General features: G+C 40.5%; 1 protein-coding gene across 1 annotated transcript; it reads right to left on the bottom strand.

Moving 5' to 3' along the window:
• Positions 1 to 846: 846 nt before the first annotated feature.
• On the bottom strand, positions 847 to 15,781 carry LOC147007087 (thromboxane A2 receptor-like). The gene is given in 5 exon segments (XM_085867561.1): positions 847 to 3,373; positions 8,521 to 8,720; positions 8,723 to 9,520; positions 12,807 to 13,478; positions 15,397 to 15,781. Coding segments are annotated over 4 exon segments (1,548 nt in total). The 5' UTR covers positions 13,021 to 13,478; positions 15,397 to 15,781; the 3' UTR covers positions 847 to 3,037.
• Positions 15,782 to 24,426: the final 8,645 nt, after the last annotated feature.

Raw genomic sequence — 24,426 nt, forward strand, 5'->3', positions numbered from 1 at the left:
AATACAATTTAATTAGTCCGTGAGAGCAGATCGTGGGAAATCGCGTCATATAATGCATGAAATCGCTCCAAGCTCCTAACTTGAAAACTATAGCATTTACAAAAGCAATGAAAACGATTCATACATATGATGAACATGCATTCAATGATATGAGTGAGGAAAGTGAAAAAAAAAATCTTTATTGTTAACAAATCGTTGCGGCCTGTTCCAAGTCGTCATGGCTGAGCAGACCAAAAAACATGGCGGCTTTCAGACCCCAGCGTGGTTACCTCGGATACGCCTTAATATTCCATTTAGATCGGTGATGTGCCTGATGAAGGATATAATTAAATAAGGCCGTTAATTATCTTCAAAAGGGGTGTTTAATTAACCCATACATCCAATTTTCAGTCTTGCACTTCCTTGGAGATTTCTTCTTATGCATGCAAAGTTTCAGGCTGATCGGTGTTATGGTTTTGGAGTTGTGGAGGAGACACACTGACACACATTGACATTTATTATTTTAGATACCGGCGTTTGTTGAATGTAAATACGAAACAACATTCATCACAATCTGTGTTCCACACAAGTAGTGCTTGGCACATCAAGCCAATGAACCCCAACACAAAAACCCAAGGATAGACTACTGCATGTTGTACCAAGCAACAAGTCTTTAATCATAAACCAACAAGTTTGTGCTTCATCAAAGCTTAGTTGATTTGAGGCAATCAGCAGAAACAAGCGAGTGTGCAACACAGCATTCTCTGAACATTAACCTGAGAATCTGGGACTTCATTTGAGGATTTAGAGGAGATTAACTCAGGGGTAAAAGGGAGAGAAAGTGAGGAAGAATGGGGGGGGGGGGGGTTGGATGACTGAGGAGCAGGTGTTCTGGCATCAATTAGAACAGGTCCAAACAGACAATGTTGAATTCATTGTTCATGTTATAAAAGTTGTATGTCTCTCTGTTTTCCTGAAGTGCAATGTGCAAAACTTTTTTTGGCAGAAAGATGATAAAATAAGAAAAATACCAGAATTCATGGCATTGTTGTTAGAACGTCCACCCTGAGTCTTGGAGCTCAGAGGTTGTGATTCTGACCCTGGCCGAGTCATATCAAAGCCGAGTGATGATATACGTGTTGCTTGGTCTCTTGACACCCAGCACTTAGAGGATAGAGCATGGGTAGCTCAGAGGTTGTGATTCTGACCCTGGCCGAGTCATATCAAAGCCGAATGATGGTATACGTGTTGCTTGCTCTCTTGACACCCAGCACTTAGAGGATAGAGCATGGGTATTCCCTGTCATCTGGCATTCCATGGGAGGTGAGATTTCTCCCCAAAATGTCCTGCTGACTGCAGAGAGCAAAGCACTTCTGGGAAGTTAATTTCCCCTCGGTCAACAGCTCTGTTTGTCTTAAGCCAATTCCTGGTGTGTGTGTGTGTGTGTGTGTGTGTGTGTGTGTGTGTGTGTGTGTGTGTGTGTGTGTGTGTGTGTGTGTGTGTGTGTGTGTGTGTGTGTGAACTTGTTCACAAACCTTAGAAACTGTAGAAACATAAACCATTGAATATGGTTTTCTACTTGGTTCATCTACTTATTATGTGTGCATGAGGGCTAAATTGAGAAGAGAAAGGGTGGGGGACAAAGGAGAGTAAAGGAATGTGGATGCAGTCAAGAGAGAAGAGAAAGAATGGATTGGAAGAAGAAAAGAGTAAAGGCAGGTGGGAGAATCTGCAGGTATGAGACATAAATTGGCAAGAGGCTTTATTCAAATTTCAAGGCTTCAACATAGCCGCTATCTTTCGCAATACATCGTTCAATCCAATTCACCGACCCATTGAAAACATTGTCCAGTTACTGCTGAATGATTTCATAAATTGCACTGTGATCCTCACCATAAGTTCATCCAAAGAATGTGGTGTTGATGATTAAATAACGGTTTTTAACATTGCCATATAAAATGTAGTCAAATATAGGGACAGGTCAGCTGAACGAATTGGCCAAGCAATTGGTCCACCTCTACCGATCCATTTGTCTGGGGAGACATCAGTCATTTGATAAATGTCGCACATTCCAAGCATAGTGGCAAGGAGCACCGTCTTGCTGTAAGAAAGTGCTTTCTGAAAGATTTAATCATTGCAGATCAGGGACAATAAAATTCTGCAACATTGCAGAAGAACATTCACCAATGACTGTCGCTCTTTTTGTTTTCTTTTTCTTTTTTTCCAAAGGACCAATGATGCGTGTCTTCCTGGAATGCACCAGACAGCTATTCATTTTGGGTGAGTCTCCTTCATGTTGCAAGACTTCCTGAGGTTTTTCTGTTCCTCAAATGTCATAATTGTAGCGGTTAACTTTGCCACTGTTTTTCAGAAAATGTAAGGTGGAAGGATGAGGTTAGGGCTGGGGAGAGAAGTGGGGAGCAAACCAGAACTAGACAAAAACTCCACCATATTTGTCTATTTATAATTGGTTTGTCCTACATACAATATCAACCAAATGCAATGCAATTTGGATGTGCTGAACATATCCATTGCAGTAAAACAAATAGAATCAATGGTAGTAAACTTGTGCGGTTGTCAGACCTGGCAGGTAGCTGAAAGGTATACATGCTTGCCTTTGAACTGGAGAACCAGTGTTGAAATCTCGACGCAGCTATGAACTGTTACCTGAGTGTTTAACATGCAGGGCGGTGCATCGGTGTGTGTTCCATCCATCGGAGGAACACTAAGCCAGGGACCCATCTACCAGCACTAGGGGCATTAGTGGACGTTGAAGATATCTTTTACAAAGAGTGCGCGAGTATTCACTGGTAACCTAAACAAATTCCTGCCAGTCGAATGTTAGGCCTCACCAACCGTTCCCCCTGGCTCACCCCACAAGAAGGTGTTAATAATTTAGACTTCAAAAAAGAAGAAGAAAAATATGAAAAAAACTACTTGTGACTTTGACATCATAATGTAATTGTTCTTGAACATCAGTGAAATAAAGTCTCAATTTTACCTCTTAATCCCCCACGTTTCACTATTCTGAGCTGTCCAATCAATGTTTTCTGCACCATCAAAGCAAACTTTGCTCGTGCAGTGTGATTGTCGGAGACAAGGATGATGAAATGGATGGAGAGTGAGAAGAAGATCTACTCAAAGTCCACTGTCGGTGTTGCCTGCTGCCTGTTCTTTGTTTCATGTCACCCATGCATAATCTATTGGTAACTGAGCCTTGTGGCGACATCAAAGCAGCAGCCATTTTCGGACAGAGACGGCGCAGGACCGACCGTCGACAAAGGATGTAGACCCAAGGGTCCAGTATCTGATTCCACGTAGCCAAGCGAATTGTGAGCAACAAGCGTTGACAGTGAAGGGGAGGCTGAGACAACACGATCCACAGGAGGATTACCTGAGGGTGTGGAAGGGAAGTAGACACTCATCTGACACTGATGCACTGTATTTCATGATGTTATGATAAAATAGGATTATCTTGTCTTCATCGTGTATCATTTTATCATAACACACTACAGGGTACTTACAAAGTCCTTGTGCAGCTTTAACGTTAAAATAACTTTGGATGTGAACAAGATATATGCAAAACTGTAACCGGTACATGACAGCACAATTCATAACATTTTTAAAGAATACAGTTCAGATTTCTAGACTTCAACATAACTAACCTCCATCTTTTGTAGTGGTGCAGTGCATCGTTTAATCTGTTTTTTCAACTCTTTCAAACCATTCCCCAGTTGCTGCTGAGTTATTTAATGAATGGCATTTGTGACCCGAGCCCAAAGTTAATCCAAAGAATGTCGTTTTGATGAGTAAACAACTGTTTTAAATAGCCACGTAAAATGTAGTCCAATAGGGACAGGTCAGGCGAACTAATTGGCCAAGCAATAGGTCCACATTGACCGATCTACTTGGCTGGGAAGGCGTCATTCGAGAAACGTCACACATTCGAAGCATAGTGGCAAGGAGCACCATCTTGCTGCAATGTGGAGCTATCTTAAAGATTTAATCATATAGTGGGGCAACTTAGCATAACAATTGTGCATTTTGTGAGGAAAGCACCAAATTTGGCACACGAGTTGCCGATCATATTATGAACAGATTTGAATATTGGGCCATCTCAAATTCAGCCGCTGATGGCTGTGGCAGCCATTTTCCACTGCCATCAAAAATTTTGAGATGGCCCAATATCCAAATCTGTTCATAATATGATAGGCTACTAGTGTGCCAAATTTGGTGCTTTCCTCACAAAAAGCACAATTGTTATGCTATATTTACTTAAGTTGCCCCACTCATAGTCGATCAGGGCCAATGAAATTCTGCAACAATGTTGAAGAACATTCACCATTGACTAGAAGTGCAGCAGACAGACAATGTGTCACTTCCTGGGAGTGCACCAGACAGACAATATGTGACTCCCTGGGAGTGTACCAGGCAGACAATGTGTGACTTCCTGGGAGTGCAGCAGACAGACAATGCGTCACTTCCTGGGAGTGCAGCAGACAGACAATGCATCACTTCCTGGGAGTGCACCAGACAGACAATACGTGACTCCCTGGGAGTGTACCAGACAGACAATGTATCACTTCCTGGGAGTGGACCAGACAGACAATGCATCACTTCCAGGTAGTGCACCAGACAGACAATGTGTGACTTCCTGGGAGTGCACCAGACAGACATTGTGTGACTTCCTGGGAGTGCACCAGACAGACAATACGTGACTCCCTGGGAGTGTACCAGACAGACAATGTGTCACTTCCTGGGAGTGGACCAGACAGACAATGCATCACTTCCAGGTAGTGCACCAGACAGACAATGTGTGACTTCCTGCGAGTGCACCAGACAGGTATTTGTTTTTGGTGACTTACTTTCAATTTGCAAGAAGCTGAGGCTTTTTGTTTCCCAAATGTGGTAATTGTAGTGGTTAACTTTGCCACTGCGGTGGAATGTTTCCTCTTCAAAAAATGTCAACTCGACAAGAAACCCCGGGGAATTGGGGGTTTTTAAATTTCAACTCTTGACAAAAATTTATCCTCGCATGATAGTCCTCTCTCTTCCCTTAACATTTGAACCACCTCCAGCTCGTATAAGCAGGTTTGTGGAATTGATTACGGGATGTTTAGTTCACCAGATGCACGTTGCAACAACTTCTGTGGACTCCTTTAAAATGCTTCCTTGACAACTGCCACAGTCTCTTCCCTGATTTGAGGCCTATCGGGTTGTGGTTCATCATTCGCATACCCAGTTTCTTAAAACGTTTACATCCAATTGTTCATGGAGTTCCTATGTAGTGCATCTTTCCTGTAACGAGCAATTAATTTTGTTCTTATGATTGCCGTTATTGACTTTTGTTCTGCAAGCCATAACACGCAGTTAACCTTTTCTTCTACTGTCACCATTTTCAATCAGTTAAAGCATTTGTTGCTTTTTTGGATCAAGGCTCATGGAAGAGCTACTACACTGAACGGATCAAGACATAACAGGACAAAAGGACCAGTAGCGAGGAGGGGGGGGGACTAACAGCAGAGTTGAAGGACAAGATAGAGGGAGACTTGGACAAGCAATGAGTGTGAGGAGGAGTGGTGGGCAGGACCCCTGACAAGGATGCATCTTGTGACCACTGACAAGGATGAATGGGGTGGACAAGATGGATACTAAAGGAAAAGGAGGGAAAAACTGAAAACATGGAAGGAGGATGGCTTGGGGTGGAATGGGGTGGGGAGTTGAAGGGGTGGGTTAATGGGTGTGGAAAAGATCATGGTTTTGGATCGGAGACAATCTGAGATGGGAGTGAACAGCAGTCTTGAAAACCTGGAAGGAAGAATGAGATTGAAGAGAATGTGGAAGTTCGGTCCATCGGTGTGGAAAAAGAGGAACGAAATGAGTGTCTGCAAAAGCTTGTCATTGTCACTAATTTGAAAGAATGTTATTATTTGAAATTAAATGAAAAACATGAACACAACATTAACACAACTTTCTGAATTATGCTTTAATATGCTATTTACAGTTTGCCTCCATCATATGTAGCTAAAGCCTGGTGTTGTCTTAGTGGTTAGGGTAACTGGCTTGAAGACCTTAGGGTCCTGAGTTTGAGCCCTGTTGGCCACTGAATTAATACCAACAGGGGTTGACTCAGCCTGTTATCCTTCTGAGGTCAGTTAAATGAGTACCAGTGTACTGGTCATAGGTGCATTGCATCAGTGACACAGATATGCTCTCAACCAATGATGCAACCAACAGTCACAGGCTGCACATGAAAAAGAATTAGATGTGTTGCCTCCATCCAAAGTTATTAAAGTTGCACAAGGATGTTACAAACACCTTGTATAATGTCCTTGCTTTAATTTTGTCAATACTGGGAATGAAGGAGGAGAAAAACTCACAATGAAAAGGTCATTTTCCCTTTTATGCAGACAATACTTCCACAACCCAACATCCATAGGTCTAACCTCAAACCCATAAAGCAGAGAAAGAATGTCATCAAGATAATACAAACACTGACAGTGAAAGAATGCAGGCGAGAGGTTAGAGGTAACAGACTAAAGGAAGGGAGGGAGAAAAGGATGAAGAACTCCATCTCTTCCCATACCTATAACACCATACCTATACACACAAGTATTGAGAATCGTTTTGTGGAGTAAGGAGTGGTGTGTGTGTGTGTGTGTGTGTGTGTGTGTGTGTGTGTGTGTGTGTGTGTGTGTGTGTGTGTGTGTGTGTGTGTGTGTGTGTGTGTGTGTGTGTGTGTGTGTGTGTGTGTTGGAGAAGAGATAATATATTACACATGATTTTTGTTTACAGGAGACAGTAAACCATGATCAAGTGTATGACTTCAGAGGGAATAGACATATTAAATTAATATGAAAAATAAAATAAAATGTACAAATAACAGCTTCTGTTTCAACTTCCTTAGTGGTCCACCCTCCAGTACTCTTACATTCCTCCAAATGACCTCATAGGTGTCTTTATATCCAATAACCCCATCCCACTTTGTCCTCTTGTATATGCAATAACCCCATCCTACTTCGTCCCTTTGTATATCCAATAACCCCATCCCACTTCGTCCCTTTGTATATCCAATAACCCCATCCCACTCCACCATCTTGTATATCCAATAACTCCATCCTACTTTGTCCCCTTGTACATGCAATAACCCCATCCCACTTCATCCCCTTGTATTTACAATAACCCCATCCCACTTTGTCCCCTTGTATTTACAATTACCCCATCCCACTTCATCCCCTCGTATATACAATAACCCCATCCCACTTCATCCCCTTGTATTTACAATAACCCCATCCCACTTTGTCCCCTTGTATTTACAATTACCCCATCCCACTTCATCCCCTCGTATATACAATAACCCCATCCCACTTCTTCCCCTCGTATATACAATAACCCCATCCCACTTCTTCCCCTTGTATATACAATAACCCCATCCCACTTTGTCCCTTTGTATATCCAATAACCCCATCCCACTTTGTCCCTTTGTATATCCAATAACCCCATCCTACTTCGTTCCTTTGTATATCCAATAACCCCATCCCACTCCACCATCTTGTATATCCAATAACTCCATCCTACTTTGTCCCCTTGTACATGCAATAACCCCATCCCACTTCATCCCCTTGTATTTAGAATAACCCCATCCCACTTCATCGCCTTGTATATACAATAACCCCATCCCACTTTGTCCCCTCGTATATACAATAACCCCATCCCACTTCTTCCCCTTGTATATACAATAACCCCATCCCACTTCGTCCCCTTGTATTTACAATAACCCCATCCCACTTCGTACCCCGAGTCCAGGCAGGTCTGTCCACATTGTGAAATGCCTCTTTCTTATTTCCATTCCTTTTTCATCTTGAAAACATCGGCCTTTGTTCGACCTTTATCAACAAATTTACTGCAATCATCTTCCTTGTCTGAAACATTTCAATAAGTTCCCACATCATGTCTTCTTTTATCAAAAATTTGTTTTATCATCCTTAAAATGACATTGGTGTATGAATGGTTCACGAGTCTTTTCCAGTTAGTGGTAAATTCTCCACATTCTGCTTTTAAAGTACCTGTTGTAACTTGATTACAAGACTTCAAGAATGAGCATATCAAACTTGATATCCTCCTGGGGCGGTTACCACACCCCTTAGAGGCTTCTGTGAGTTTGTCTGTTTGGATTTTTGTTCATAAGTTCAACCCATTACAGGAAGTTTCAATTTGGAGAAGGTGCACATTCAAATAACTTTGTTTAAAAACAAAATGCAATTATATCTTTACTAACCATGTTACAAACAAGTTTATGTCTTATGGGACAATGTGCTCTATGATGTAACGTATGATGATGCCTCCTGTTGACGATGCACTAGGCAAGTTTTAGTTGGACCAGTTTTGTTGGGAGGCAAACCCAGGACCACAGTTTAAGTAAACTCATGTGAATTAAACAAATGAAAAAAATTATGGAAGGGGCATTGGGATGAGATGAAGTGGAAAAACGTAGAAGAGGAACAACAAATAAAGTATGTAGACAGAGCGATGTAAACTCACCAACAGTGGACACCAGCACACCGTTGCTGCAAACATGATGCCCAACAGCTGCACCAGCATCTCCACCTCGTGTCCGCTGTTGCATCGACGTCGGTTCCCACTCCATGTAACACCACGCCGTGCTAAACAAACTGACGTCACCACGTTGGAGCTGAGAGAAACTCCAAGCGAGCACAGGCCCAACACTGAAAAACGAGTGCACCCCATCCAGGGCCTCGAGGGCCCATTCTTCCTCCTGTGTAATTGGTGTGCTTTAACATTCCTTTGCTGCTTTCATTGGTGTGCCCTACATCACCACCTGAAACGACTGATGTCGGTGTTCTTTCAGGCCTTTGTAGATATCTGCGTCTTTTTAATGCATGAAGCCTAGTTTTAAGTGGAAAGTTCATGCCATCAGAATGAGGAATCAATATTTCACTTCTCAGTTTAACTGTATTTCCCAAAACGGCAAAATCTAATGTAGGCCTTGTTTCAATCAATTCTTCAGGTATTGACCTCATATTGGTTGCTGTCTCAGGAAGAACTGTACTGTCTAAATTATAACGATCAGTTTTGAGAGGCTGGGCAGATACCGAGGTCCAAGAAGAGTTAACAGTGTCAATAATTAATGAAGTGTTGTAGATATCCAATGTCTGGGAAAAGAGTGGCCCAGTTGCCAAAAAACACCAAGAGCCTGGCCATTGCACTTCGTATGAACCAATACCAACCAAGGGTGCAATGGAGGCAAAAAAGGCAACACCCCAGGAAGAAAGTATACCCCAGAAGGCACGACGTGGGGCCTTTATATGTGCCAGAGGTTTTGTGACCCCTGACAAACGCTCGAGGGCCAAAACACAGCTGAGCAGCAGAGACGACTGCCCAAAGAAGACCATCGCAACTCCAAAAGTGTTGCATAAGTGTGAATTAGGGTCTGCAGTTTGCCATTTGACATCGAGGATATGGATAGGTATGACCACTGCACCCGTGGCTAACAGACCCAGTAGGTCCGTACCGATCAGTCCTGTACAACACAAAATTAGCTGTAGATTTTTGTTGTTGTTGTTGTTGTTGTTGTTGAACTGCAATGTTCTACGTTCTCGTTGCATTAACAAAGACATTTTTATCCAAGTATCACAATTAAAAGGTTTCATCCAGTTGTATGACCAGTTATGCTTAGTGCAAAACAACCTTCACGAGCAACACTATCTGATCACATAATGAAGCTTTCTCCACAGAATGCTTGGATAAATCACAGTATATCGTGTCATAACATGCTGTGTTGTATTGTATTGTATTGTATCGTATACCAATACAGTTTATCATGTTAATAAGATTATTGTGACCATGCTATTATGATGATTAGCTTGGTGGTGTAGTGGTTCGAGAATCCACTCTGAGTCTGGGAGGTTGGTGGTTCTAAATCCTGGTCATCTGCCCAAAATCTTTAAAAATGGTATGTGCTGCTTCCTTGCTTGATGCTCAGCATTTTAAGGGATATAGCATGGACAATCAACCTGAGGTTGGTAATAATAGTACAGGCTTCGATTGGCCTCATTTCCTCCTCCTGCGTCAAAAGTTCCTTGTATTGTAAGGGAACATATTGTTATCAGAGAGTGCATATTTAGTATTCTCCACATAGGGATGGTGCAGAAAAAAAAATGATGAAAAGAAATTGATAATAATTTTTTTAATTACTATTTATATATCTTTTTATTGGTACTTGTACTACAATATCTGTAAATGAGTAGTAGAACATCCATATATACTGTATATTTCCCCAAAAAAGTAAAGAAACAAGTAATAAATCATTTGTTTTTTTAATGAAAAAAGGATGTCAGAATGTTCTTCCATAAAGTATGCAAACAATGTGGGGTTGGTCACAATAAATTATCATTGTCTTTTCTAGGGACAACCATTATTCAAAGAAAGATATAGTGATGGTTCCATATGATTATTTCTTGTTACCATCCCTACCTTGTTTGCATACTTTTTGGAGAAACATCCCAACATCCTTTTTCATTTAAAAAAAAAAGAAGCTTTTATTACTTACTAGCTGAAACCCTGTCACAGACGGATTCTGTTCCATGAACGAAAAGTGTTTATTCTGCTTCAGAGTTGAAGGTTGACTATTGCCGTTATGTGCGATGCACTCTTACAGCTATGAAGTTTCTTTCAGTCCAGGTCACAGTACCGAGAAAAACGTGACGCGACCGCTCGGAGGAGCACAAAATTGGTCCTTCAGTATTAATATTAAAAAGGAAGCTTTTATTACTTATTATTATTATTATTATTATTATTATTATGAATACATGCATAAAAGAGTAATACTGTACATTGACAAGTGAACATTGTGAGAATTAACAAAGCATGTAATACACAGCACTTCATTTCATAACCTGATAAATATTTTAAGCTACAGTTATGATAAATATATATATATATACATATATATATATATATATATATATACATATATATATATATATATATATATATATATATATATATATATATATATATATATATATATATATATATATATATATATATATATATATATACACACACACACACACAAGCCAGTAGGCGACATGGGTGGTCGCTATATAATTGCATACTAGTTATACAGTTTTTGACGGATCGGGCTGAAATTTTTTGACAAAGAGGTTGATTATAGTGCGCATAAAACTGCAGAAGCCGATTTTGGATTTTCGAGAAAAATATATTTTTCAGATTTTTTCAAAAATTTCAAAGTCCCGTTGCTAGGCAACGGTGGCGTCCATAGCAACGGTGCTCAAAAGCATACAACTAGATCCTGGTATGAACCTACCAGTCAAGTTTCATCAAAATCGGTTGACTCCTCTGGCCTCCAGAGCTGTCTATTACATACATACAAACAAACAGACAGACATACAGACAGATGGAAAACCTGAGAATAAGGGTAATCTAGCGACCACCCAATATATATATATATATATATATATATATATATATATATATATATATATATATATATATATATATATATATATATTAACATTGTTTTTTTTTATTATGTGATAAGTTAAATACAGTTCAATCTTGTTTGCTCTTTCATGGAACAGAGATTTGTTCTTAGATTGAAGTATCATGTGGTTTTGGTGGAGGCTAAACTGTTTGAGAAGACTTGAAAAAGAAGTTTTCGCCATTCTTTTCATGTTCAGAAAAATACCGAAAACCATGAAATGAAACCACAGGCAATTTTGAGGTTATGCCAAAGTTGTCATAATACTCGTCTGATTATATCCAACACGAGCCAAAAAAGTACCCATCGCTTTGCCGACGGATTTAATGACACGACAACATGTTGTACTTCACAAACATTCTGCTTGATTCACTCTATAATTTGCCAGAGGTCATCCTCCATCTGCTTGGAAGTCAACCAACATTACCTTCATCAACCAACCTTGCTGCTTATATATGGTGTGAGGAAAAATCACTTCCGCTTTGTTGTGAAGCTCAGTGTCAGATGTTTTGGTTTGAACCTCCACTTAAAATTAGTGAAATTAAACATTTTGAAAATTTCTAATTCTTCTCACTCAGATTTCCACATCACCGTAATGCATATCATCAAGTTGTTTAAACTTTCTTTAACTATACTATGAGAGAGATTGGATCTTCGTCAAACTTTCAAAAGTTCATCAGTGAGTGCCAGGGAATGTTCGAGAGGAATTTTTTTTTTTTGAAATGTTGAAGAAAAAAAAAAGTTTGATTTGTTTGGATTTTTTTTTTCCATTGCTCTATAGTGCCTAAACCTTTGTAGCAATGTGAAAGGTAATATTCAATGATCCCTGACCCCATTTCTTAGTGAATGTAGGGAAGTGTTTTGGACCCCCACAAAATGTAGAAAAAAACAATTTGATTTCATCAAAATGCCAACAGGATAAGATCAGCATGGGCAACACTGGGTACCCCTGCTAGTACTGTAGAAGAAGATTTGTAATACTGGATACCACCGGGTGATGATATGCATTACACATTTACATAGAGAAAATTGGGGAGTTCCCCACCTTGAACACCCTCCCCCAGGTATGCTACCCTGACAGAAACCATACTTGGGGTACCCTTAGTCAACATGCAAAATTTGGTTGGATTTGGTTCAGTAGTTTTTTTTAGTTTTTGAAGCATATATACATAAATAAATAAACACTAATTGAGGTTTATATATTAGATTCTTTTTTCGTGATTTTAGACATTGAAATATCAGAAGTGAGCTGGCAAGAATTCATTATTTGCCTGTTATGAATAAACTGTAGTTGACCACTGACCTGCGAGGATGAGCTGAAAAGCAGAACAGCCTGGCCCGAAGCCCGTCCTGTGACCCGCCTTACTCAGGGCCCCCAATGCCCCAGCGTTGGACACCACCCCAGCTAAACAGAAAAATACCGAAAACCATGGCGATGTTTGCTTCAGATCGTATTTTTCACAGTCGTCAGATGGTTCATTTGTTGCATGTCCGCCAACAGTTGTGTTCATTAACATCGTTGATAATAATTGCACACACCGATTTTGCTTTCCCATAAATATAATGGCTGAATCGCAGTCCAAGTGTTCAACTTTGAGGCCTTCTCTTTACTTATATGTGTGAGTACCTGGATATAAAATTTTCAATCTTCTATCTCACTAATTGTGTCATAAGAAATTTAAAATCAGTACTTCTCAGTCATTGAAGTCAGCAAATATGGCCTTTTATCATAGCCTTCTGCGACTGTATGAATCTTCTACACGAGCACAGCCTTTGTTGATACTCTGCTGATTTCTGTGCTTCTCAAATGATCTTCAAAATTCCAACCGAGTGCTTTTGGGCCTTATTCCACTCTTTGCTGGAATCTCATCCGACTGTCTCTTTCAAAACGTCGTGCTTGCATTATTCTTCCATCTCTTGTTGTGTCCTTACGCATCACATCTGGATCATTGTCGTTGATGTGAATCAACCAAGTCTGAAAAAAACAATATCATGAGAATGCTGGAACAATGGTTTTGCATTTGCAAATACAGAACATGTTTCCTCTTCCAAGCACAAATTATGAAAGAGTTTTAGTTCTAAAGATGGATCTGTTTTGCTCTGTAAATGCAATACAAGTACAAAAATACGCAAAGATTGGAAAATTCAGTGATTAGGTTGGTTGTATTTGTTTATTTAGGCTTTTGTTTATTGTTTAAATTTTATGTTTATTTGTTTTTATTTTATTTGTTTTTATATTTTGTTTATTTGTTTAAAATTCAGTGATTAGGCTGTTTAGGTTGTATTTGGAATGTTCTGATTTTGTCTGCCTGTCTCCACCGAGAGCAGTTGAACTTTTGACACATCCTATTAGCTGCGATAAACATTACAAAATATAATTTATTCGTCGCTGACTTACAAACCTTCATAATCTTCCAAAAACTGAGAATTTATTTTAGTTTACAACATATAACTTCTGGATTGACAGGATGGCCTGGAGGTATGCGCACTCGACTCTGAGCTGTCTCGTGTGGGTTTGAATCTCGACTCGGCTAGAAACTGTCACCCTGGTATTTCACATGCAGGGCGATTCATCAATGTGTGCACCGTCCATCGGATGGACGTTAAGTCGGAGGACTCCTCTACCAGTACTGGTCATTGACGGACATTAAATATCTCACAGGAGTCACTGTGGGCACCCTGAACAAATTTCTGCCCTGACTGACTGCTGTAAAGGCAACAGCAAAACATTCCCCTGTAACCATTGTGCACTCTGTTTAAAACAATCTACACTCTGTTTAAAAAATAAGAATAAAAAAAGAGTACAATACATTCCATTGATTAATTTATGACCCATGGAGGACGTCAGTGACGTGAAAGGAAGCAAAATAAGCAAATGTGTACTTTAGTTGAGTGACAAGACTGACAGCATAGCTCAAAGTTAGCAAAGTTAATGTTAACCTGTCTCATCTGGATTTGATTCGCGACCTGACGATAAACTTTCTCTGGTGTTTTGGAAGCAGCAGGTTGAACCAATTTGTGTGCCTTCCTTCAGATGGTGCTATCTCTACCATCCTAGAGAATTCACGAAGGAATATTACATATCCTCCCATATCTATTGAAAGGAGTGGACCATTGTGCACTGGTACTCCGGCACACAATGGTCCACTCCTTTTCTACCATAACCAGTGGTGGCACTGCATCAGTTGTACCTCGGTAATGATACCATTAGCAGATGAAATTTCGAACTGAATCCTAGTCAAATGCAGTTTACATTTGTTACATACACATGAAAAGAAGAATTATTTTGCAAAACTTGAAGGACATTCATTTTTCCTTTGCCACTTAAAAAGATGCCCCTTGGCAAAGGAATGCTTGAATTTCCAGAGAAATTGAGCCTTTGCCAAAGGGTGAGAATGGAATATGATGAGGAGGAACAGAAGGTGAGTAACAACAAAAAGTAACAACAGCTTCATAATTATATTAAACCCTATGAATCAAATCCAGGTGTACTCGTCGACCCGATACATGTCCTCCATCGGTCATCCAATGAGATGATGAAAGACATTCTTCACACCTGTGGTTATACTTGTCATTCTTTATAACTTAACGATTGATTTAGTGGTTTAAATTACATTAGTTTAACAGTAAAACATCATTGGCTGGTTTTCTTAGACTTTTTTACAAACATCTTTCAAATGCTGAAAAAAAATCGGCTAATCTCTTTTAAAAACGTTCTTTACTATCTCTATCACCTTTTATTGGAACACATACATCATGGTTCACTGTTCATTTTTTTTTGTGAAATATTACATCATAACATACAATGTAGTAGAGAAAACTGTCCAGAAGCTCAAAGGTAGTCATGGCACCGATGTAAATTATTTTGAAGTAATGAAATAAAAACGTCTTACCGAGGAGTTTGACCACACGTCCGTGTCTCTCTGTGTGTCTCTCTGTGTGTCTCTCTGTGTGTCTCTCTGTGTCTCTCTCTGTGTCTCTCTGTGTCTCTCTCTCTCTCTCTCTCTCTCTCTCTCTCTCTCTCTCTCTCTCTCTCTCATACACTGTATTACACTTGCTCCACGTTCTTCTGATCGCCTCTCTTTCTCTTTCTCTCTCTCTCTCTCTCTCTCTCTCTCTCTCTCTCTCTCTCTCTCTCTCTCTCTCTCTCTCTCTCTCTCTCTCTCTCTCTCTCTCTCTCTCTCTCTCTCTCTCTCTCTCTCTCTCTCTCTCTCTCTCTCTCTCTCTCATACACTGTATTACACTTGCTCCACGTTCTTCTGATCGCCTCTCTTTCTCTCTCTCTCTCTCTCTTTGTATGCTTCCTTCCTCTGTCCACTCCCACATGTCTTCAGCCACCTCCCCTCCAGTCTCTGCCTCCTTTCCTCGCCCACCTTCATACTCATTACATTCCCACCCAAAAGCATCTTCTCTTCTCTGCAAAAACCCTCCAATTTTCGTCGTTTGGTTTTAGTTGTGGATTACGCACCTTTACGTACACTCACATAACATGTTGTTGTTGATTTTTTTTCTTTATTTATTTCTTTTTTCTGAAGCTGTAAACTTATATTCAACTATTTATTAACCCCATTTGAGAATGAGTCATTTTAAGTCCAGAGCAGACCGAGAGTATTTCTCAATCTCTCCTGTAATGAAAAAGTACCCACAGAGGCAGAGGGAATGAGAAAGATAGAAACAGAGGTGCAGTGTGTATCAACAGCAAAATCCAAGATGGTGGATGAGCACAACATCTCACTGTTCAACACACTGCTGCTTGTTTCATCTGCCCAAAGCTAATTTTAGTTAATGGCTTTTTCCAACTAACACTCCCAAACTTCCTTTTTTGCTTTCTCTGTCTCTATCTCTCTCCATTTCTGTTTCAGGATCTCTTTATAAATGGATTTTAGGATAGGTTGTTTTTTTTTTTTTGGTTAACTTGACCTGCTGTGCTGCTCGACTGGTGAATGTATCAAAAAGTAAAACTGTGCTTGTTTTTTTTATTTTCTCATATCATTATATCCAACCTTTATCTCTCATACACCGACTTTGTTGAAAGGCTTTTATTCCTTTCTGGGGGAAAAATAACCCTAATGGCATTCTAATATCTAAATAAATAATCCTCCGACAATGAAACACTCACATGCACGAGTTAAATTCAACAAAATCCTTCAGATATTAACGTGCACCGTCATAACCTTTAAAGAAAACTTTTCTATTTTATAAAACTTAAACACTGAACGTGGAATATAAGTGCCAACCAAGTACACAGACATTCATGAGAATATTTATTAGCCACAGATGGTGTTTGGTTTCATTCCATTGGCCTTGCTTCTCCAAAGACCACAAGCCGTTCTGTTCAGTGTGCTGGACTTTGACGAATCACTGAGCAGCACGCAACTTACTCTATCTACCAAATGAGACCTTAAAAAGCATGAATTATGTGAAACATAATTATTGTTCGTTATAAGCCTGGTGTTGGCTTAACAGTTAAGGTGGCTGGCTTAAAATATTTGGGTCTGGAATTTGACGCCCCGTCGGCTGTTGAATTAACACCAGGTTGGTTCACTCAGTCCGTCATCCTTCTGAGGTCAGCAAAATAAGTACCAGTGCACCGGTAATAGAGGGCACTGCATCAGCGGCACAGCCGTGCTTCCAGAAATGATACAACCAACTGCACATGAAATCCAGCTATTGTTCGTTCATATGCAGCACATGGCTACATTGCTACAAGTGACATCGTTGGCTCAGGGTGCAGCATATGCTCCTGCTGTAGTGCCCCTCTGTTGGTGAGAGCAGGAATTTGTAATTTGTTCAGGGTGCCGGCGATAGCTCGCCTACTCTTCACGAGGGACACCGTGCGATTTTCAACCGCCACCAACTAATGCTGGCAAAAGGTACGCCCAGTTTAATGTCCGTCCAAGGGACGACACACACATTGATGCCGCGAACCGGCGGCCTGCGAGAGATATCAGGAAGACAGTTTGTAGCTGAGCCGGGATTCAAACCCAGGCTAGATGGCTCAGAGGCTGGTGTGCGTAACCTCTGCGGTGAGAGGCCATCCTGCCACCCTGCCTCATAAATGCTGCCCAGAGATGGCTGGGGTAGAGCCAACTCATCACTGAAGTATGGCACCAATTGCTTTGAATCACCATATAAATAAAAATGATTACAGACTACAGGCTATGCAATTCTGTGAACTTACGTAAGTTTCCTGTCCAGTCATTGCATGCAATACTGAATTTCCTTCTAATCTCGTGCCATCTATGTATTCCGTCTGCAGAAATTATTGAAAATTATTTTATCTAAATATTATCCTTCCCCCTTCCTTCCCCTTTGATTTCTTCCTAACTCCACCAGCTTCTACCTGCTATCCTCTCTCATTTCCTTTTGCTGAAAGGTGGCCTTTGCGTTGAAGACCCTGACCGGGCATTCCAAGGGTTGGAAAGTTAACTTCTCTTTAAGGTAACAAAACAATATTAAGGATTCTAATTCTAAACTTCTGTAGTCTGAGTTGGTTTTAAAATAATTGTGCTGCTTTCTGGTTAATGACCTTTAATAACATAGTAACCTGCCTGCTCTGTCTCATCTCCATGTTGTGCTGCCCTACAGTTCCTGTTTGACTTTTCAATGTCTCAGAGCAACAAATGATATGACTTGCTATGACAAGGCAGTCTCTTATGTTTGGAAATGGTAACATCGTCAGTCTCACAGGTTACTTGGAAAAGTGTGTCCTCTGGGCTGAGCTTGAGCTGTTCGCCTTGGTCGACAATCAAAATGATGTATCAAAACAAGGTTGGGCCATGATCAGTCTATTCAAGCAAAACATTTAATAGATAAACAACTTCCAAGTAAAACTTAATGGCTCATATTATTCCTTTACAAGATAGTTCCAGGAAAACTAATACAGTTTGTACTTTTTTGATGCAAGGGTTGAGGCAAACGAAGAGCAGAAATGCAGGTGGTAAAGGATCAACGGGAAAGTAATGGGCAAATCAGAAACAGGTGCGTATCCAAGGATGGATGCACCATGTCCATATCATGAGAGAAGTTCCACAGAAAAGGGGGACAGGGTTTCAATTGGTTTGGAAAAGCTCAGTAGAAATGGGAGAGACCAATAGGTGGTGGTGGTGGTGGTGGTGGTGCATTGGAGACTTGAAGGTCTGGAAAGATAAAGCACCTAATTCAGGACTCAGTTACAGTTCCACAGGTGGGAGAACAGGACAACTTGGAATTGTCACCAACCACAATTCAGCCACTCATGATATTTTAATAATCTGAACCTTTAATGTGTTCTCAGTATTACCTTCCTGGAAAACTAATTTCCAAAAGACACTTGGGTAGTGTGTAGTAGGCGTGAATTAAGTAATCAATCAATTTAGCAATTCTCAGTCCACTGTGGGATGAAGGTATCAAAATGATTGCCTCCATAATAACCTGTCAGCTTGAATGTCCATCCCTCATTCGGTCTTCCGTTATTTCATTGTCCATGTTGGAGCGTTTCTTCTGTTATTCTTTTCATCCTTAGGTTGTCTTCTCTCTTCATTATGTGTCCTGTCCATTGCCATTCCACTCTCTTGGTTTCAGGAGTCAACCCATCACCATCGGAGCGAAAGATCCTGTTGATTTTCTCCATAATCCTTTTGTTCTGACCTTCTAATCTCGAAACGTCAGCTTTCCCTTCCCACTACAATTAGTACACCTCATTCAACATCCGATGATTTCATCAATATCTCTCACTCCAGTCTTTCTCCTTACATAGTCGTTTCTCCATTTATATTTCAGGATTGTACCCAACGTAGTCCTCTCCATCTTTCGTTGGGCATGTGCGATTCTTCTTTCCATTTATTTTGTCAGAGGGTAAACTCAGGACCGTGTGCCATCGTTACCAAAATACTAGCACTCCTCACTAAAAATTAAGCAACAAAGGTTTCGAGCCTTTCATTGTTTGTATGGTGAGTTCGCATAGTGGTTGAAGAGGACCAGCAAGCACATTGATCTGTATGTAATCCATAAAACAAACATGATGTCAGTTGAAGCCAAAGTTAAATTCTTTTTTTCTGCAAACACAATACGGATGTCTGAAATGAGCATTCAAGTTGGAAACAATGCTAGTCTACAAAAGAGAAACCCGTTTAATTGGCAGAAATTGCTTTAAAAACATAATAACATGGTGCACCATTGCCTCCAAAGTGGACTTCTACACGTCTTCTCATCAACCGAATCAGACGATCCAGCTCTCGTGGGATGTTGCGCTATTCTTTAACCAAGGCCACTTACAGAATCAAGAAACTGTGCCAGGACTTTGCAACTACAAACACGCTTCCCCAGGATGTCCCATGTTCAATACTGCACGTGACTTTCGAAATGATGGAGGAATGCCAACGAGTCATTGAGTGCAATCACCGTGTGTGTGTGTGTGTGTGTGTGTGTGTGTGTGTGTGTGTGTGTGTGTGTGTGTGTGTGTGTGTGTGTGTGTGTGTGTGTATGTCCAGTGACTCGGTTCTGCTCGCAGGGCACTTCTAACCTGCCATTGCTAGCACAAAATCTGTCATTCCAATCATCTTTTAATTTTCAGCATTTAGACCAAAGAGTGGCAATTTCAAGATCGTTAAACATAATTGTTCTGTTCCTGAATGCGAATCGGACTCGTGGGAATATAGGGAATATGAGAGAAGTGTCGCATTCGTACTATTTCCTGGGAGTACAAGCGAGCAGTGGCAGTGGATACAACACACACACACACACACACACACACACACACACACACACACACACACACACACACACACACACACACACACACACACACACACACACGGACAGATGCATTAGTCAGGTTCACTATGTTTTTCGTTCAAAGTCTTGGTAGATTAGCAAACCTATACATTTTCGAAAACCTTATGACATGGGGAATCTAAAAATACATGTTTACATTTGCGGACATACCTGCATGGCCGCCATTTTGAAAATCCAAAATGGCCGCAACGGCGGTATGTCCGTAAATGTAAACATTGATTTTCGGATTCTCCATGTTATAACGTTTCCGAAAATGTATAGGTTGTTTAATCTACAAAGATTTTGAACGAAAATTAATTTACTGACATAGTGAACCTGACTACATCTCCTTTTACCCCCCTTGGGGATCACGAACCACCATTTGACAAACACTGGTCTAAAGGGTCGAAAGGTTGAAAAGGGACATGACAATAGTATGTAATTAATAGACTACATGTTGTCTGTATGCAAGTGATGTTCAAACAGTACGTTATTAATGGACATGTAGTCACACAGCTTCATGGATGGACAGAATCTTCACGGTTTTCGGGGTCTTAAAAAGTCTTTGGGGTCTCAAGGATCTACAAGATCTTAAGGGGTCTTTTAGGTCTTATGTGTCTTAAAAGGTCTTCAGGATCTTCAAGGGTCTTCGGAATAGTTAGGGTCTTATGGGTCTTCGAGGGTCTTTAAAGGCTGAGGTGGTGGATGAAAATACCCTTCTGGATATTGGTGGTATACAATCTGGATATACAATCCCCTGGTTAGACTTGCTTGGTCTATGTGCCAAATGTGGTGGTTGTCGGCCCAGTGGTCTTTTCAAAAAACGCGAACATACAGACAGGCAGACGGCTGACAAATTTTATTTATTCGATGATTATTAGGACCATATTCTGGTCAATAACCGCCATGATGGTCCCATGAATGATGTGCCTTCAACGGGTGATTGAAGAAGATTGTAATTAGTTACAATATTATATATATATATATATATATATATATATATATATATATATATATATATATATATATATATATATATATATGAAAACTTGATTATATTGCAGTTATATTATTCTTAACACGTATTCACACGTAAAGGATTGTTTCCATCATTCCCATCAATTAAACCAATGCAACGTTCATGTGAAGTCATGGGAATTTAAGGAAATGTTTACAATGTGATAATATTTATCCAAAAATAAAAACATGTTTACAAATGAGCACTTCCTTCTCACAGATTCAGGACACGGTATCAAACTTTAAAATTATTTCCTTCCAGCTCTCTGGGTTACTTGAAAGCGCTACCCCTCTGATGTTATCCACTGTTGCATCCCTGCAGTGCAGATTCATCATTTCAAAACGTTCATGTTTCCTGAATAATAATATGATCCTTCCCCACCCTTTACAACAGTCTCTTATACATTTCTCATGAGAATCCAATCAGATCCCACGGAAGAAAAAAAAAATCCAAAGCAAGACCCTTTTTTGTTTATAAGCCCAACAAGATGGTGTGTACTGTGCTCACCTTCGAGATGACCCGACTACAAACTTTCCCTTGTGTTTAACAAGCAATGCTTTGGATCAATGAGTACACCATCTGTCAGGTGAGACAATAACCTGGGGACTCGTCTGCTTTGCATCCGATACTTATGCTTATGGACATTCAAGACGTCATGGTGTGTTTCCACGAAGAGGGGAGTTATCAGTGGCACCCGAAACAAATTCCGACCCGAATTATCTCCACCTCTGAAGGTGGAAGTAGGCTATATTTCCACCCCTGTTTGTTTGTTGTCTGTGTACAGGATATCTCAAAAAGATGGGGATGGATCCGGGTGAAATTTTGTGGACAGGTTTGGTGTGTGACAAGGACGAACTGATTAGATTTTGGTGAAGATCCGGATCCGGATCTGCCTTCTAGAATTCTGTAAGTGATTCTTCACCATTGAGAGATAGGACCAAAAACGATATGTAGCACGATATCTCAAAAAGTTGTTCATTGATTCGGATGAAACTTGGTGGACATGATGGGTGTGTGACCACGACGAATTGATTCGATTTCGGTGAAGATCTGAATCCGGATCCGGATATGATAATTATTTAATTTTCAAAGTGATTTGATCTTCACCATTGAGAGAGCCAAAAACGATATGTAGCAAGATATCTCAAAAATGTATTGGGCTTGATATGTTCTCGTGGATCAGGCATTGCGGCAGAGATATACACTCCACCGAGTGCCCTTCTAATTATCTCTGCAAAGTCCAAGGCCAGAGTTGGGTGATAACACCCATCATCCACTCTGGACCTTTTTAAAAAAAAATTCAAAAATAATTATTCGGTCGAAGCCGAGAGAATCTGGGCCGAGGACGTTCATTGCTGATAGGTGAAACTCCACGCAACCAGAACCGACAGAAAAGAGTTTTTTTTTTTTTTTTTGGAACACCAACCACATTTTCCATCCAATCATCATGTAACTTTGTATAAATCTAGCTTTTACCACTGGACACATTTCTTATTGCGTGAAATGGTAAAAGTCAACTTGGTTGTGGAATGGATTTGTAGGCCATAAAATATAAGTTGATCACTTTCCTTCGTGTCGGGAAAGGAGGTGCAGAGAGCACACTGCACAGGTGCAAGCACATCTACACTTGCCACTAGAGATTGTTCAAGCCCAAATATTCCCAGTTGGAACCAAAAAAATAAAAATAAACGGGAAAAGGCAGAAATCCCAAATCAATTCTCCGAAATTTTCCAGGAATTCCCAGAAAGCGATTTACCAGGAAGAAACACAAGTTTGGGCTATATTTGTTTTGAAAGCTTTTCTCAGCTCAAGCTCGAGAAAATTAAGCTTGAACCATCTCTAATCTCTATCATACGTGGTGTGTCAGCGGTGTGGCACAATTGACAACAAAGCAAAATGAACACTAAAATATTATCCTTAACTTTGTGTTGACTAATTTTCAGTGGAGTCCTTTCTCATCTCATTCGCACAATGGCACAAGGGTCAAGGATGGTTATAGACACCTATTTAATACTACGGTAGTTAGTCTTCTTTGTTCATATGCAGCTCAAGGCTGCAGGGTAGCATCATTGGCTGAGAGTGCGATGATGTCGCTGATGCAATGCCTCTGCTGGTAAGGGCAGGAATTTGGAATTTGTTCAGTGTCCTGGCGATAGCTCCCCTGCTCTTCACGAAGGATACCATGGGATCTTTAACATTCACCAAATAATGCTGGCAGATGGGACGCTGGTTTAACGTCCATTCGAGGGACGGCACACATATTGACAAATCACATTGCCTGTGAAACACAGGGATGGCAGTTTATAGCTGAGTCGGGATTCAAACCCAGGCGAGACAGCTTAGAGGCGAGTGTGACGATAGTTAGTAGATAGACAACACAGATACACCTCGTTTTATTCATTTCAGTTCCTCACAATCACACCAAAAACACACACACACACACGAGGAAAATTAGAGATAGCCCAGAGAGATAGAAACAGTTGAGGATTAATGACCTCACAATACCTGGCATGGCTGGCAGACCTGTGCAGCCCAGAACGCTGAGGAAGTGGGAGGAGGGAGAAATACCGAGTGTGTTTAGGATGCATGTTTGAGAAGTGCAAGTGTAATGCGACGTGGGATGTGGCGCAGCGCAAGAGGAAGAATGTGAGTTGCAGGTCAGTTCGGTTCGCTCTTGGGTTTTGCTCTGAAAAGAGCAGTTGGTCGGGCTTGCCCACATCGATTGCTCTTTTCCATCCACAGTGGATGATGCTGTTTGGAATGAAAATATGCAGAGATTGAGCTTAAAGCAGAATGAGGAAACATGTGAGCGGGTTCCACCTGTGACATTCGCAGATTCGGCATATGTAGTTTCACCATTTTTTTGCTCAAGTCCTTCATGAACTGGCTGTCCAGCCTCTCCCATGCATAGCATATATGGGTACCCCGTTAGTAACTAAAAAAAAACCTGTTTGATAGGGTGGTGTAATCGACACTGCGTGGAATAACGTGTTCTGTGAACTCTCTAATTAAGAAAAGGAAAACGAAGCCCAAGAAATGATACACTGATGAAGGAAAGATAATGGTATTACATTGTACAGCACTAACTTTTGAAAGATAATAGTATTATAATGTGCAGCACTTATAATTGAGCAACTTAATTGCACTTTAA

Source organism: Eptatretus burgeri, unplaced genomic scaffold (assembly GCF_056783735.1).
Source record: "Eptatretus burgeri isolate ZD-2024b unplaced genomic scaffold, Ebu_testis_v1 Ebu_testis_scaffold_719, whole genome shotgun sequence".
Lineage (NCBI taxonomy): Eukaryota > Metazoa > Chordata > Myxini > Myxiniformes > Myxinidae > Eptatretus > Eptatretus burgeri.